General features: G+C 45.1%; 1 protein-coding gene across 1 annotated transcript in view; it reads right to left on the bottom strand.

Annotated features, from left to right (window-relative positions):
• Positions 1 to 15,370, bottom strand: part of arid1b (AT-rich interactive domain 1B) — a gene marked incomplete at its 5' end in the record, with an annotated part of 158,745 nt that overhangs the window by 88,583 nt on the left and 54,792 nt on the right. The window contains one exon of the mRNA XM_079287339.1: positions 13,018 to 13,134. Coding sequence (XP_079143465.1) covers positions 13,018 to 13,134 — 117 coding nt within the window. The remainder of the gene's footprint in view (positions 1 to 13,017; positions 13,135 to 15,370) is intronic.

Below are 15,370 nucleotides of genomic sequence, written 5' to 3'. Positions count from 1 at the left end.
TTTCTGTCTTTATTTCCCAAGATCTTTAAAACCCAGTACTTCTTACATCACGTCCTTCCCCAATGTCGGTGCATCCCTCCAACCTTCCTTGATATCTTTTTTGCCTTCCTTCCTTTTTTCCCTCCATGCCACCTTCCCTTTGTCCTCGCACTTTCTCCGGTCTTGTCTGATACCGAGAGTCGAATGCAAAGCGCTGGAGACATTAATCATGTTTGGTTATCCTGTGCAAAAGTCAACTGTGAATATCAGATGTCGATTGCCATCTGTAGCTGTCAATTGCTACCAGTGGGTGACCTTTAGGTCAAACGCTCCATTAAGATCCCCAGAGTTCCTGTGCACGTGTGTACGTGTATATATACACACACACACACACACACACACACACACACACACACACACACACACACACACACATCTAATTCATATGCATGCCCTTGCAGAAATATCCCAAAAATATACATCAGTGTGATGTGCATACACTCACACACATACTTGTTACGGTACTAAAGTAAAACAATAATAAAGACAGAGGAACATGTGGACATCAAGTATTGCACACACACACACACACACACACACACACACACACACACACACACACACACACACACACACACACACACACACACACACACACACACACACACACACACACACACAAAGAGGAGGGCAGCAGTGGGTCTTTCTCTCTTTCTCCCTATTTCCATCTCAAACCCTGCTGTCAATACTAACAAACACACGCACACACACACACACACACACACACACCTACACACACACACACACGCACACACACACACACACACACACACACACACACACACACACACACACACACACACACACACACACACACACACACACACACACACACACACACACACACACACACACACACACACACACGCAGGCGTCTCTTTGAACTGAGTGCTGCAGTGCGTTCAAAGCAAAGACGAAGGCAAAAATACGGGGGTGGTGAGGGGATAGAGAAGGACACTTCAAGGTGAATTTGATTTCCACATCATTTTAACCCCCCCACCCCCCCCCCCCCAAACACACACACACACACACACGTTTATAAACACACGTGCTACCCAAGCCAAGCAAGCAAGTAAGCACATGCTTGCTGAGATACTGCCAAGCCTCTGATATAGATGCATGGAGTGACTGACACAGTAACAGGAGATAGTCCATTTGTGTGCGTGTGTGTGTGTGTGTGTGTGTGTGTGTTAATATGCATTACAATCTGTGTCTTATACATATTTATGATTTTTGCTCATAACAGAGGATCACCTTTAAACTTCTCCCGACTCCAAACTGTCTTGCTTGTATGTGTGTGTGTGTGTGTACAGAATATGCATATGAGTGTGTAGGAGCGAAATGACTCGTGCAAAAGTTGAACCGAACAGCGCAGAGCCTCACATTCGCTGGACAAAATATCACAACAACAACAACAATACATTCGGAGCAACCTTTGCACGGCGGAAAAACTGCACTAACCCACAGTGTGTGTGTTGCAAATGTGTCCGACCAATTAAAGCGATCAAGCCAATTGCAAAGCGCCCACAGCGGTGCATATTGCTGGGAGGACAACATGGCGACCTGGGCGGGAGGACAACATGGCGACCTGGGCCGCAGTGCCAAACTACTCTGACCCCCTGCGTCCACTTCTACCACCAACGCCAACCGAAACCACGGCGTAAACACTTTGCACCACTTAGCGTCGCGGCAGTGCGCACACACAAACACGCACGCTAGATGCAAACACCGGCTTGACAGGATGACAAATATTGCCTTCCATCCAGAACGAATGAGGTAACGACAAAAAAAAAAAAAAAAGGGAATCAACGGCTCATTAGAAAGATAAAAACCTCCCAAAGCCCTGAGGGTGAAAGAGAAGTGGGCGGAAACAAGAAATGAAAAAGAAGAGAGAGAAACAGACTTGAGAGATGACAAATCACAACAGCTGTAACTCAATTCTGAGGCCGTGCGAGAGACAACTGTTTCTCTCTCTCGCTCTCTCTTCATCTTTTCATCTCGGTCACTCTTCTCGTCGTGGCCTCTTGGTCATTGTTTCCCCGCTAACCAATAAGCCATTATGTGGCAGTAATATGGCTGCTAATGGATCCACTGACCTGGGAGGAAGCACATGGCACGCCATTAGCCCAAATGCTATGCAAAGCTACCACAAGACTCTTTCAGAATTACCCCGACTGAGTGTGTCGGTCCACACTGTCTGTGTGTGTGTGTGTGTGTGTGTGTGTGTGTGTGTGTGTGTGTGTGTGTGTGTGTGAAACCTGCACTGTCTAAAACAGGACTAATGTTCTTGTGATTCCTCTGATGAGTTTGGTGTTTGGCTGCGTAAATGGACATCTGTCTTGTTGTCAGATGTGGAGGAAGTGGTGGAAGGTGGAAGTACTCGGATCCCTGGTGGAGGACATATAAGATGCTTGCGCCAAAAGTAATGTAATGTAATATGTTAATATACTCCAAGTTTTACGAGTCAAAATCCGGCATCCGAAAAAAATGAATTAATTTGTGTAATGTCCAAAAGTAAAAGTGCTTCTGATGTTGAATGGTCCCTTTCAGTGCGTTATTATTGTTAAATATATTTCACTGTCGTATTATCATTGTTGATGATGCACGTAGGAATTCATGTACAAGGCAAGGTCACATGGGTGACGTGTCAGTGCATAATAAAAGAAGTCGACTTCATTATGGTGGTTTGTGCAAACACACAATTGACTCTGTGCCCCCTAAAAAGGTCAAGAGTTGTTTGTTTATGGACTGCTGCATATTTTTCAAAATATATCTGATGTGGGCTCAGGGGGTCTTATCACGTAATGAAATAATTCAAACAATACAAATGTACTCAGTCCACAGAGAATCGACAATTAAACTCAATAACTAACAACTAAAGCTTACTCAGAACACACAGCATTTCTAAGAATTATAACTCATAAAGAATCCATTAAAAACAAGATGTTTTCCCTGAACAGAAGGGACATTGTTTCTTAATGTGTAGCGCGGTGCATCCGTCAAAAGATGGGAGCTTTATTTCAGCAAAGCAAAAGAACAGAGATGCACACACGCATGCACACAAACACCATGAGGGAGGGGGGGGGGGGGGGGGGGGGGGTTATTTCATGCCGTGGAGGTCACAGGTTGCTGATATGTGAGGAGACCTCAATCACACTGCTGGCGCAACAAACACATGCACACTCACACACACAGAGAGAGAGGGAGAGAGAGGGGGAGAGAGAGAGAGAGAGAGAGAGAGAGAGAGAGAGAGAGAGAGAGCGAGAGAGAGAGAGAGAGGATTTGTTTAATTGTCCGGCCAAATCAGACAGATGGTCGTACACTTGCAAAAGAGCAGTGCGACTGGGAAAGTGGGCCATCGGTGACCCTCGCGATGTGTGCCTTTGTGTGTGTGTGTGTGCGCTTATGCATGTATGACAGTGTTACAAAAGCAAATGTTACACAAGTATTGTTTCAGTCCCATTGTAACCCACTGCCAAGCCCTGATAGTAATCGTGCTGGCAGGATGGTAAACAGCAGAAGTGGAGTGAACAACAGGCATCAGTCAAGGCTGAATGCCGGGAGGAGAAAACCCCTCCACACCTCGATGCCTGCTTCCTTCCCCCCGTTTCCATCCCAGCCAATACCCTTCTCCCCGCCTTCCTCTTCCTCCCTCGTTCTGTCTCTTTCTACTTCTATTCCCTCTTTGACTCTCCTGCAACAGCTGAACAACGCTGAAGCCTGTTTCTTCTCTTCCCACACTGTTTTTTTCTTTCGTTTTAAAGTTCTTCTCTTCTTTCTCCCCCCTTATCAATCCATTAACAGTGAAACCACCCGGCCCTTAACACAGTGAAGTTGGCCAAGCAAAGACTGGGGCCCACACACGCTCACCGGCATACATGCTCATGCATGCAGGACTACAGTAAACCCTGTAGATAAAATGCGTACAATGCTGGGTCACACGCTTTGTAACATAAGCAATTAACACACTGTTGAACCGGTCTTTACATGAGAGGAGAGCTCAATTACACACACACACAGAGCAAAGGATCATGCACACACACACACACAAGTGTTACACCAAATATAAAGCACTTTGGCACACACACACACACGCACTCTGGCGGGCGTCCAGACCGAGTCTTGTTGCCTGTGTCTATAAAGCCCTGAGCAGCATATCGACAACTGTAATAACCGTGGCTGGCAGGAGGGAGAGATTACAGCATGCAATCATAGGCGCCGCACACACACGCGTGCACACACACAAACACACATCTTCTCTTGTCAAAGATCTTTTTTTCCTTTAATCACCGATATATAGATAGATACACATCTCTGGGTCCATCCTATAGCTTGTATAAAGCAGTGATATTGTGGAGAGAATAACACTGAAACATAGTGTACACAAAGACACACAGTCAGTCGGGGCCACAATTTGGTTGTAAAACACAATTTTAAAATATTTGAAATGAAATGCTGTCAAAGGATCCACGAAATCAAATTTTTTATGGAACTGCAGGTGCGATACGTTGACTTATGGAATATCAAATATTATTGATTCTGCTCTAAACTGCTCAATGAACTACGGGATGACTGTTAAGACACTGATGAGTGTTTCCGTTGCCTTCACACGCCTACAAATGCCATTCAATCTCACGAAGCCCAACTCTGACCGGAAAATAGTTCTTTAGAGAAACAGAGAGCAGGTGGACAACCAGTCAGTAAACCAGACAGCATATGAGTAAGCCAGTTAGGCTGCGAGGGTCTGTAATGGCCGCACAAGGCCACCGTTGGAAAATGAAAGTGGACGATATTGGAGTGGAGATTGGGGTCAGAACTATATGGCACAGGCCAAGGAGAGGAAATATGTGGAGGGAAGAGAGGAGAGGGGGTGAGACTAGAGGAGACAAGAGGAGAGGAGAGGACTGAAATACAAACGAAAAATACCACGATAGAAGTCATCCTGGGTCAAATGAACAAATGCTTTTCTGTTCATTATGGGAAATGTAGTATTGAGCATTTATCCCCCACATTAGGGAACACAATTCAGGATATCTGACTCAGCTCCCCAAGTACGTCTAACTTCTATCAAACTGTTTTAAATTAATGTTTAGGTATATTTCATTTTATTTTGTAGGCGTCACTCTGTTCTCCATATTCACTGTTAAAAACAAGGACAGAACGAACATAAAAACACTTCCTGTGCAGGTAGGATTTCAACAAGGTTAACAGCTTAACAGCATCTGAAACTAGATGTTAAAATGTTAAGGAGTTGGGCATAATGTGTACCAATCACCAGTATAGGGACAAGTTGATATATCAAATGTAATTTACAAATTCAGTGTACTGTTGAATCAAAGAACATAAATCAGCTCACTAGTGGACAGACTCAACATGGTAGGTATTCAAACCAGCACAAAGTTAAATTAGACACAATGCAGATCCACATCCCCACTATAGACTGCACTGTATGTGGACAATGAGTGTGACTTGGTTATGATACGCTGGTCATCATCAGTGTTGACATTGAGAACACACCACACCTGTTCCACCACTATACTCCTCTCCCCTTTGTTCATCACATCCCTTCTAATCCTCCGGTTCTGTTCTCCTCTGTCTCGCCTCTCCTCATTTCCGTCATGTCTCCTCCCTCCTTCACTGTCGTCCTTCTCTTTCCCTCTCTCTTTCCCTTCCCCTCGCTCTCCGTCGGCCCCCGCGACCTAGGAGAAGCGATTTGCAGCAGCAATATGTCGCTAATTCTCGCTCAGCGTTCATGAAAAATGTATAGCAGGCCGACTGTAGGGAGATGCAGATTGGCGCTGGGCCCTCAGCGAGAGCCTGGCTCTGCATTAATGGAACATTATTCTCAACCTCTCCATCCCTCCTCTCCATTTCCTCCAACCCTCCCTTCATCTGTTTTATTATATTCTTATCCGTCCATATATCTATCCATCTGTCTATCTGCTATCTACTACCTTTGAAAATGCTCTTCCCCTCGATCTCAGAGTTTGAAACAAAGGCCATTAATATTCGAGGACTCAGTGGAATATTAGCAGCTCAAACAACCCAAACACAGCTATCTGCAATCTGAACAACTCAGTGTGTGTGTGCGTGTGTGTGTGTGTGCATAAGTGAGTGATTTCTACACACGTAGTTGCTTCTGCATTTGCCTGTGAGCGCAGTGTGCAGCCAGCTAAACCTTCTGAAAGATAATAAGAGGAAAAACTTTATCTTAATCTTTAAAAGGCACAACGTGAATTTTGAATCCAGCTGTGAAATGGGTCGTGTGTGCGTGTGTGTGTGTGTGAATGCATCTTAGCATGAATTCCCAGATATGTTCATGTGTGTGTGTGTGTGTGTGTGTGGATGTGTTAGAAGCACAGGTATCTTATGAGAGCAGATTAATAACAGCACTGTAATGCCATCAGGACTAGTCACAGTGTGTGCATCATGCATAATAAACCTCCCATGGAGTTTACACACACACACACACTTCCTGTCACTATAGCAACACTGGCGGTGTTGCTGCCCCTAACTTCAAAGTCAGATGTAATTTCAGCCTCCCAGCAGCCAGAGGGAGCCATGGTGATGACAGAACATTCCCTTCCCTTCCCCTTCATCCCTCTTTCAATTACTTCACTTTTTCTTCGCCTGCGTTCCGCTGCTGCTGCTGCCTCCTTCCTCCCTTCCTTCCTCCCTCCCTCCCTCCCTCCCTCCCTCCCTCCCTCCCTCCCTCCCCTGCCTTGCCAGCCTGCTGGGAGGCCAGGCATCCAAGACCAGACATAAAAATAAACCCAGAAAGGTTAGAAGTGGATGAAGCTCAGGAAAGAGGGAGTGAAATAGGAAGAAGGGGGGCAAAGTGGGGGGTGTGCTAAAGAAGGGAGGAGGGAAGGAAAGTGGGAGGGCGATGGGGAGGAAAAGGAAGGAGGGAAATGATGCAGTCTTCTACTTAATCTTTCCTTCTGCGGCAACTCTCTATTCCTTTGCTGAAGTCAAAAAGAGTGAAAAATGAGAAGTAGACAAGAAAAGAAGAAAACATCAAATGCAGCAACTGTCACTCAACTTAAAATATGTGTTACTTAAATCCACATTTTCACTCAACGAGGACAAGAAATCCTTTAAGATTAATATTCTGAAAAGTCATTTGACAAGAGAACGTTCACATGTCCAAACTACTAATGAATACAAAATAGATGTTTCAAATCTTCAGATTGGCTCAATAACAGTTGAAGCCAATTTAACAGTTCATTTAAATATTAATGTAACGGAAAATCACCATTTATAATGGAAGGCTTAGTGCCAGAAGGGCATATCTGGCATTAATGGTTGCTGAAGATGAAATCTATATATCAAGTATGCACTTGAGGAGATCTATTTGGTGTTCTGGGATCAATATAAAGAGTGTTTTTATCAAAAGCAACTGAGTGAACTGAGGTGACGTCCAGACAGGATCTTCATCACATTTTAACAACAGCATCGGATGTAACGCCTCGAGAAGTACAAGCAGAAAATGGTAAAACGCAATGTGTCATGTTCATTTACTGATGTATATCCAACATCACCATGCAGCAGCCTCAGCTTTCACACACTGTCACACTGTTGACTGTCCCGTGGTGGAATAAGGGAGGACAGTTAGAAAGGTGTTGAAAAACAAAAGCAGCAATACACACAGACTGCTGCTCAACACACACACACACACACACACACACACACACACACACACACACACACACACTGATGCATACAAATGTATACGTATCAACACATGCACATTTATCAACGCACACAGTCATCAACTTGTCATTTACATCATCCAACATTCAAAGATTTTTATGCAGAATCCTGCTTGTCACTAACTGTGTGTGTGTGTGTGTGTGTGTGTGTGTGTGTGTGTTAATGGACCCCAACAGCAATGAGCTTCCTCACCATCTCTGGCCTCTTTTGTAATCTGTTAGATGAAACAAGCTTTGACAAAAGCCACCAGCCAGAGAAGGAGAACTGTTCGGCAAAGGATTAAACAAAAAAAGATGGAGAGGGGAAAGATTTCTCTCCTTCTAGGGTCAGTCATCACTCCCTCTCCTCCTCTCTTATCTCCCCCCCTCTGTCTCTCCTCCTCTGTGGGAGAGGATGGTGGAGAGGCGCCAGTGGAACCGGACTGCTGTTTTCTTAACCAAGTTCATCCCTCCCCATTTCCCCTTCACTCTCAAATCATAAAGCCTGTCACACACTGGGGGTGTACGCATGTGTAAGCATCGGGGGCAGCTAAGTGTGTGAGAGTAGAGTTTGGACTGTGCGTGCACACATGCACACACAGTCTCTTCACTCTGCTGGGCCGGGCTTCAGTCAGCAAGCCTGTCAGGGGTGGATGGGTATAAACATGGCCTCCTCCACAGCTGCGGTATTCCTCCCTCCTTCCTGTACCACCACTGCTCAACCTCGTGTTACCAGTTTGCTTTAACAACCTACGCTGGCCGGCATAGTTCCCAGTAGGCAGAACAGTGTGTAGCCATCACATTTTGTCATAAGATACAACTAAAAAGCCTTCAGGCGAAAAAATACTTTATCGATCCCCTAGAGGGAAATTCAGAATCCCAAGGCTTGTTCTTCTCAAGGCATTGCAGACATCTAAGCTGCTAAGATATAAAACAATAAAAATAAAGCTACAAATATTTAGAAACCGCCTAATTCAAACAAGAGTGGCCGCGGATAGGGTTTCATATTTGAACCCAGGTGAATTCTGTAGGTTAGAAACAATGCTGAAGATGTGCTCAGATGAAGGAGCCGGATACATTTGAACTGCAGATCAAGTCCACTGCATGTGCGTCTGTCTTTTCAAGCCGTTGGGGAACAAATGGCAAAAACACGTGTTCCCCGACTCTTGAGGATCAAACAACTACGCGTACATGAAACTGTGTGTGTGCGCGCTAAATGATTCATGAGGAGCAAATGAAAACAGGCTGGCATACAAGCGGGAAAAATAGCCCGTCTGCATTTTAGATGAAGCCAGGGTCCTCTGACTCGCAGTGTCATGATATCTGGGTCTGCGGTGAAACGGGGCAGAGGTGGAAACACGTATTTTATGTGTGAGGAGTGTGCAAGTACCAACGTAAGAAATAGTGCCAGTTCGATAGAGAAATCCTCAAATCATACGGTAAATTATGGAATTATGCAGCACATAGGGTCTAGCAACACATAAAGGGACAATGGCTCAATCACTCGGACTCATATTTGAGCGTATAGGTCTACGGGTTCAGAACTGGCATGACCGGCAGCATTCCCCCATACCTCAGAGTGTGAAACTGGCTTCAGATTAGCTGTCCTATTCTCAGAGCAATGTGTTCATAGCAGCGGCAGGGAGCTGCTGTGGCCTTCAGTGCCGCTGTCTGTTCTAAGAATAGGGTCCGGAGAACATCTCGTCTCCCTGCCTCCCTCTCTCCCCCACCTACCCTCCCTTTCTCTCTCCACATGCCGCACAAATAAATATTTGAAGTATACACACAAGAATATAAACAGAAATTATATTCCTACTTGGGATTTGCACTTGGTGTGACGGCTTATGCATTTTGTCAGTATAATTTGAGCGGACTCTTAAAATAAATGCTGGTGGATTTGCATGTACAGTGTGTAATCTTTTTGTATTTTAAAACCATATGTCCAAACCAATCCAGGAGACATATTTTTCTTTCCACGAGTCCCTCCGAGTTTTTCCTCCCCCACACTTCACCGCCTTCCCTCTCTCTCCCCCAACACTCTGTTCCTTCCCTGTTCATCTCCCTTGCATTTCTTTGCTTTCTTGACTCCCTATGCCCCCCCCCCCCCATGCCATGTGCACTAATATGGAGGCTGAATCGAACCCTGCTGGATGACATTACTCTGCGCTGCCTGCTGGCCTGCCTGCCTGGGGACTCTAAAATAAAACACAACAGTGGGGAGAGCCAGAGTGAGAGCACATACTGTATAGGCAGCCTGACTGACATGCTCTGATAGAGCACACACACACACACACACTCGCTGTGTAAAAATGGCTCAGAGGACATAATGTCTGTCAAAGTGTGTGATGCGTGTGTGTTTGTGAGAAAAGAGTGTGGTTGTAGAGAGAGAGAGAGAGAGAGAGAGAGCGAGGGGAGGGGAGCAGGCTTCCCCAGCTGTGCCCTGTCAATCATTCATGACCTAACACTTGGAATAACAGAGGAGGGCAAGGTGGACAGGAATGAGAGGGAAGAGGCACCGAGGGGAGAGATAGCGGTTCTAATTTTTTCCTTTTTGTATGATAGAAAATAAGTCAAGGAGGGGCAAATGAGCACTGAAAGACATACAATAATATTTTTTCCTCTATGTGTGTCTGTGTGTGTGTGTGTGTGCGGCGCGCTAGTGTGAATAACATGTCGCTGGCGGAACCCCATAGCCTGAATTCAACATCCCTCACCCTGAACAAGTGACAAAAAGATAACCACGTTTCACTTCACCGCTTCACGCCCTCTCTCTCTCTCTTACTCATTGTCTTTCTCATCCCGCTCTCCACCACCAAACCCCCCCCTTCTTACCTCACCCTCCCACCCCCAGCTCTCTCTCTCTCTCTCTCTCCACATGGCTGGCCATCCTCTCCCATGTCCCAGAGGATGGGAGGCTGTGCGGCAGCTTGGCAGGCTGTCAGGGGAGCACCGGAGAGCAGGGAACATGTAGTGACTGGAACGGGGGGTGGCAGTGGGGTTTAGGGGGGGGGGGGGGGGGTCAGTGGGTATAAGAAGTCCTGGCTCCTCATCTCACTGTGGCACTGGAAGAACTGGCTGTGCTTAGGCAAAAAATGCACCACAAAAGTCACCGGCACACAGTGCAGGACATATCGAGGAAGCACACAACATGTCTTCCTGAGCCAATCGTGTTGTCCAGCTCTGTGACCAACATGACATGTCACCTTTTATTAGCCTGTGATTGCCATGCCTGCCGTGGGGAAATGGGGGTCATTTCAAAAATGATAACTCGACAAAGAGAAGCATCCTTCCTTCAACTTTCTGCGCAACTGAAACAGTGATGCCTGACGTTTCTCAAGGGACACGTGAACGGATACAGGAAGCACGGCTAATGTTCCACTAACAAGCTAGTGCTGTGCTCTTACTCTGTGCTTTTCCAATAGAAGGACTGACGGTGATTCTATATACAGATACTGTACAATAATATGGAATACAAGACATGTTCTATCTCCAATACATTACATTTTAAAAGAGCCGTGGGGCGCTGTGACTTGCATTTGTGATAAGTTACGAAAGCACTTTTTTCCCTTTGGTCTCCCCTTCAAAAATCCCGCCACATCACACAGCCGACTCGTCCCAAAACAACAACATGACACTTTGCCGACCCGCGCTCCCTCCCTCCTGATAGAGAGAAAGGGGGAAAAAAAGATGACAGCAGCTTTAGATCTGACATCAAACGCCGGTCGAGAGTGAGAAAGAGAGAGGGGGAGAAAAAAAAAGAAATGGTTACATCTCTGCAGTGACAGCTTGCTGGAAGAGCCTGGCAAACGCCGAGCGTTTCTCTCCCCTTCTCTCTCTCTCTCTCCTCCTCTATCTATCCATCTCCCCTCTCTCTGTGTCTCTCTCTCATCAAAACTTGCCGCCGATTAGGATCTCGGCGAGCCATGCGCTTCGGATGGGGTGTGCAAAAACACACGGAGAACCCAAGGGGTAAAATTCCAGGATTAAAGTGGTGAGGGAATATGGGGCGATATCGGCTGTGGTTCAAATAGATCGGCCCCCGCGACTGCGCCGGCTCCTCGCCTCGTCTTGCTCCGGATTCACACACTGATACATCAAGGCCATTTCTCATTATAGCACGAGGGTGAACATTTAAAAAAAAAAAAAAGCTTTCATGATGCTACTTTAGAGGGAAAGATAGAGAGGAAAAGAGAAGAGGGGGGGGGGGGGGGTAAAGAGTGTGGGAGAATAAAAATGAAAGAAAAGAAAAAAGATAAAGCAGATGACATACTACTAGTAATGGAGGAAACAACTGTGACTGTGTGTGAATGAGAAAGAGAAGAAGGAATCACTTGGATAACTGACAGATAAATCAGCCGCTGATTTGAATCAAAGCAGACTCGACCGTCGGTGTGCGTTACACGGCCGATGAACAGACTTTAAAAGTAGTCTCTGGAAAATAGTATGGCTTAATTTGAGTTTGTACACTTAATATTAGTCCTCCTTGCAGTTCATTCCTCCACTCCTGAGGCAGTTCCAAAGCCTCTGGTAAATTAAACGGCACACACCTCAAGCAGTGCCAATATTTGCGACCACTTGCAAATGTCTATTTATTCTATTCTTGAAAGTGCTGAGGAGCTGTGAGGGGAGAAATGATGGAGTAAAAAAAAAAAAAATAACGATTGGTTTAGCCAAAAAAACTGGAGCAGCCCACATATCTGACTCCCCTCACAGATCGGCCTGGCCTCACCATTTCTTCTCAATTACTCCTCCAGTCAACCTGCTTAACGATTTTTAGCTTGCCCCAGAAAGCCAAAGGCGTGTGGGTTTGGATGCGTGACTGCGTGCTTTAGCGAGAAACTCTGTGTCCGTGCATATGCTTTTTTTCTGTATGTGTGGGGGCGTGTGTGTGTGTGTGTGTGTGTGTGAGTAAGTGCATGACGCTGAGAACACTGGCTGGAGCATGTGGCCTTTTCGCCTCCGGCATGGACGCCAGTCAAAACACAGACATCAACTCTGAAATGAGCAGTCAAATCCATGTGTCCCGTGGGACACGAGACAAAGAGGCGTGTCACAGGGTGAGTGGAGGCCTCTGATTGGACAGAAAAGCTTACAACGGAACGTTCGGGAAAACACAGGAAGTGGAGGAGGACACAGACGCAAATGTTTCTTTGAGGCTTGATGGTGTGTTTTGGCATCTGCTACAATAAAAAGACCCTCTCATTCTCTCACACGCAGAAACTTTACCCTAATGTGTAACTCTGTGACACTTTGTGCTCACTGGTGGGCAGAGCTGTCAGTCACTCACCGGCAGGCTGGACGGGCGGTCTTGGGAGACGCCATCCTCATTGTTGGCCTTCCCAGAGTTCCCTGGGGCCGGACCCCTGGTGGCGTACGTCTCCTGCTGCGTCTCCTGCTGCGCCTCCTTGATAGAAAAACAGATAGAGAGAGCGAATCACAGAGTCATTTACGTCTATGATTAATAAATTAAAATGATGTATTTTACAGTACATTGCCATTTTTTTTTCGAGTTCTGAAGGGGATTATAAATTAGGATATAAAAATACTGTATATCATGCGTTTTGGCAGTTATGAGGGTTGAAGAAAAGACAAGTACACCATATAATGCAGTTAAAAGTGCTCTAGGTAGTTTCAAAACATTGTCATTAAAGTGTCCTCTGTCTATCAACACGGTGAGAATAAGCTCATGGTTTCACTGACTACAGGTCATATTTTCCAGAAGTCTTTGAAATGTAAATTTGAAGGATTCTTGCTAAAAAACAAACAAAAGGTGCATTTATGCATATGTGCATGAAAAAACAAATGCGTCAAGAGAATTTATTTTCAATCTTCCTTGGGGTTGAAATCATTACTCACTTCCTGCTCAACACTTGTGATGTCATGGTGTTCAAAACACGCTTAATTCATGGATAAAATGTGCGTGACAGAGATTGAGAGAACGAGTTGGGCTGTTGAGGGTGTCTCAGGTTTAATGGGCTGGAATAAAGACTCGGATTCCCAGTCAGCTCAAGTCACAACACTGAATATACTGGAAATACTGACGCTGATACAGTACATGCGGACTGAAAAACACACCCATCCGCACCCCGTACCCGGCTATTCATTTCAACCAAATCCCGGTCTAACCACCAACTAATCCCAGAAAAAACACACACACACACGCACTTACAAACACACACCAATACACACACACACACACACTCGGTTCTATTGTTCAATCGAAGTCATTTTCTTTCCCTCTGTAATCACAAGCCTATCTAGTGTAAACCAATTTTCTCCCCATTGTCAGAGGTGTTGCCCTCTCCCTCTCCCTCCCTCCTTCCCTCTCCCTCCCTCTGTATCTCTCCCTCCTTCCCTCTCCCTCCTCTTTTCATTCACCCCGGAGGTCGTTCCTCCATCATGTTAAGCGTCGGCAGCACAATGGCAACTTGTTAAGGAGCTCTGTGTGGAAGGATTAGTGATAACTGATCGGCGAGACGAGGCGAGAGATCACACACACACACACACACACACACATATGAGTGCTTGAACACACAACCAGACGCAACATGCTGTACGTACACGAACAGCCACACGTTTGTGTTGTACGCACACACACACACACACACAGTTTGTGCTCAAGTTTTTACTTTCAAAATCCATTTTTTCCCCACAGTTTGATTTCTTATCTGTTGTGTGATTATACTGTAGTAGGTGGGCAATATCCCTGTCAGCTAGGTGATATAATTTTATTGCTGAAGATTATCCTTCCCAGCGAGAGATGTAGCATGTGGAATGGATCTATTATCAGAGCATTAAATGTCTCGGAATTTGTGCTTCCAGGGTGAATGACACCAATTTGGCACTTTTGTACATTCTTTATGAAATCTGATGTACGGTTTTATACACACTCTTTACATTACCTTTAAAGTTACTGTACACACATTTGCATGCCGCATTAGCAGCCGTGCACACACAGAGATGAAGAGTTAATGTATTCATTCATCTATTATTAAGAACAGGCAATTTAATGACCTTAAATGCCCTGGAGTAGTCCCTTCAAATCCACATTTCAATTCTTCGCCAATTAAATGACTGAAGCACCAATACTAAAAATATAGAAAATGTTAAATACCCTAATGTTTCCTGTCAATTATTCTATCTATGTAGGCATGTAGTGGACACTTACTCAAAATACATTCTTAGCATGCAGTGAACTCTTAACTCTTGCATTGTGCAGCCATGCTACAGTTCTCATAATCTTCATAATCTGGTCCTGAATATGTTCCAATGGTTTATCTCTCTCGTATGTTTCAAGATCGATCATTCTCGTTCGCTGGAACCTCAATTGATTTGGGATAAACTATTGTTCTGATTTCAGTTTTCTCAGCGAATAGATGGAGAATAAAGGCATGTCAGCAACATTTCAAACGTATCTGCTCCGACAGTTTGTCATGTTTTTGGTTGACACATGGATCAAAAGTACCGTAGAGGGTTAAGGCAGATTTGAGATGACGTTCTTGAGTAAAGATTGTACTGGTGCAACTATATATAAGTATAAATAAACATAAATATATCTGTAAAAAAATATATATACAGCATATGTATATAACTATATATTAAATGTTTATATATATATATTCCTCATTTCTACTTGCTGA

The sequence above is a fragment of the Melanostigma gelatinosum genome (genome assembly GCF_949748355.1).
Source record: "Melanostigma gelatinosum genome assembly, chromosome: 16".
NCBI classification, from domain to species: Eukaryota; Metazoa; Chordata; class Actinopteri; order Perciformes; family Zoarcidae; genus Melanostigma; species Melanostigma gelatinosum.
This window is presented reverse-complemented; position numbering and strand designations above follow the sequence as displayed.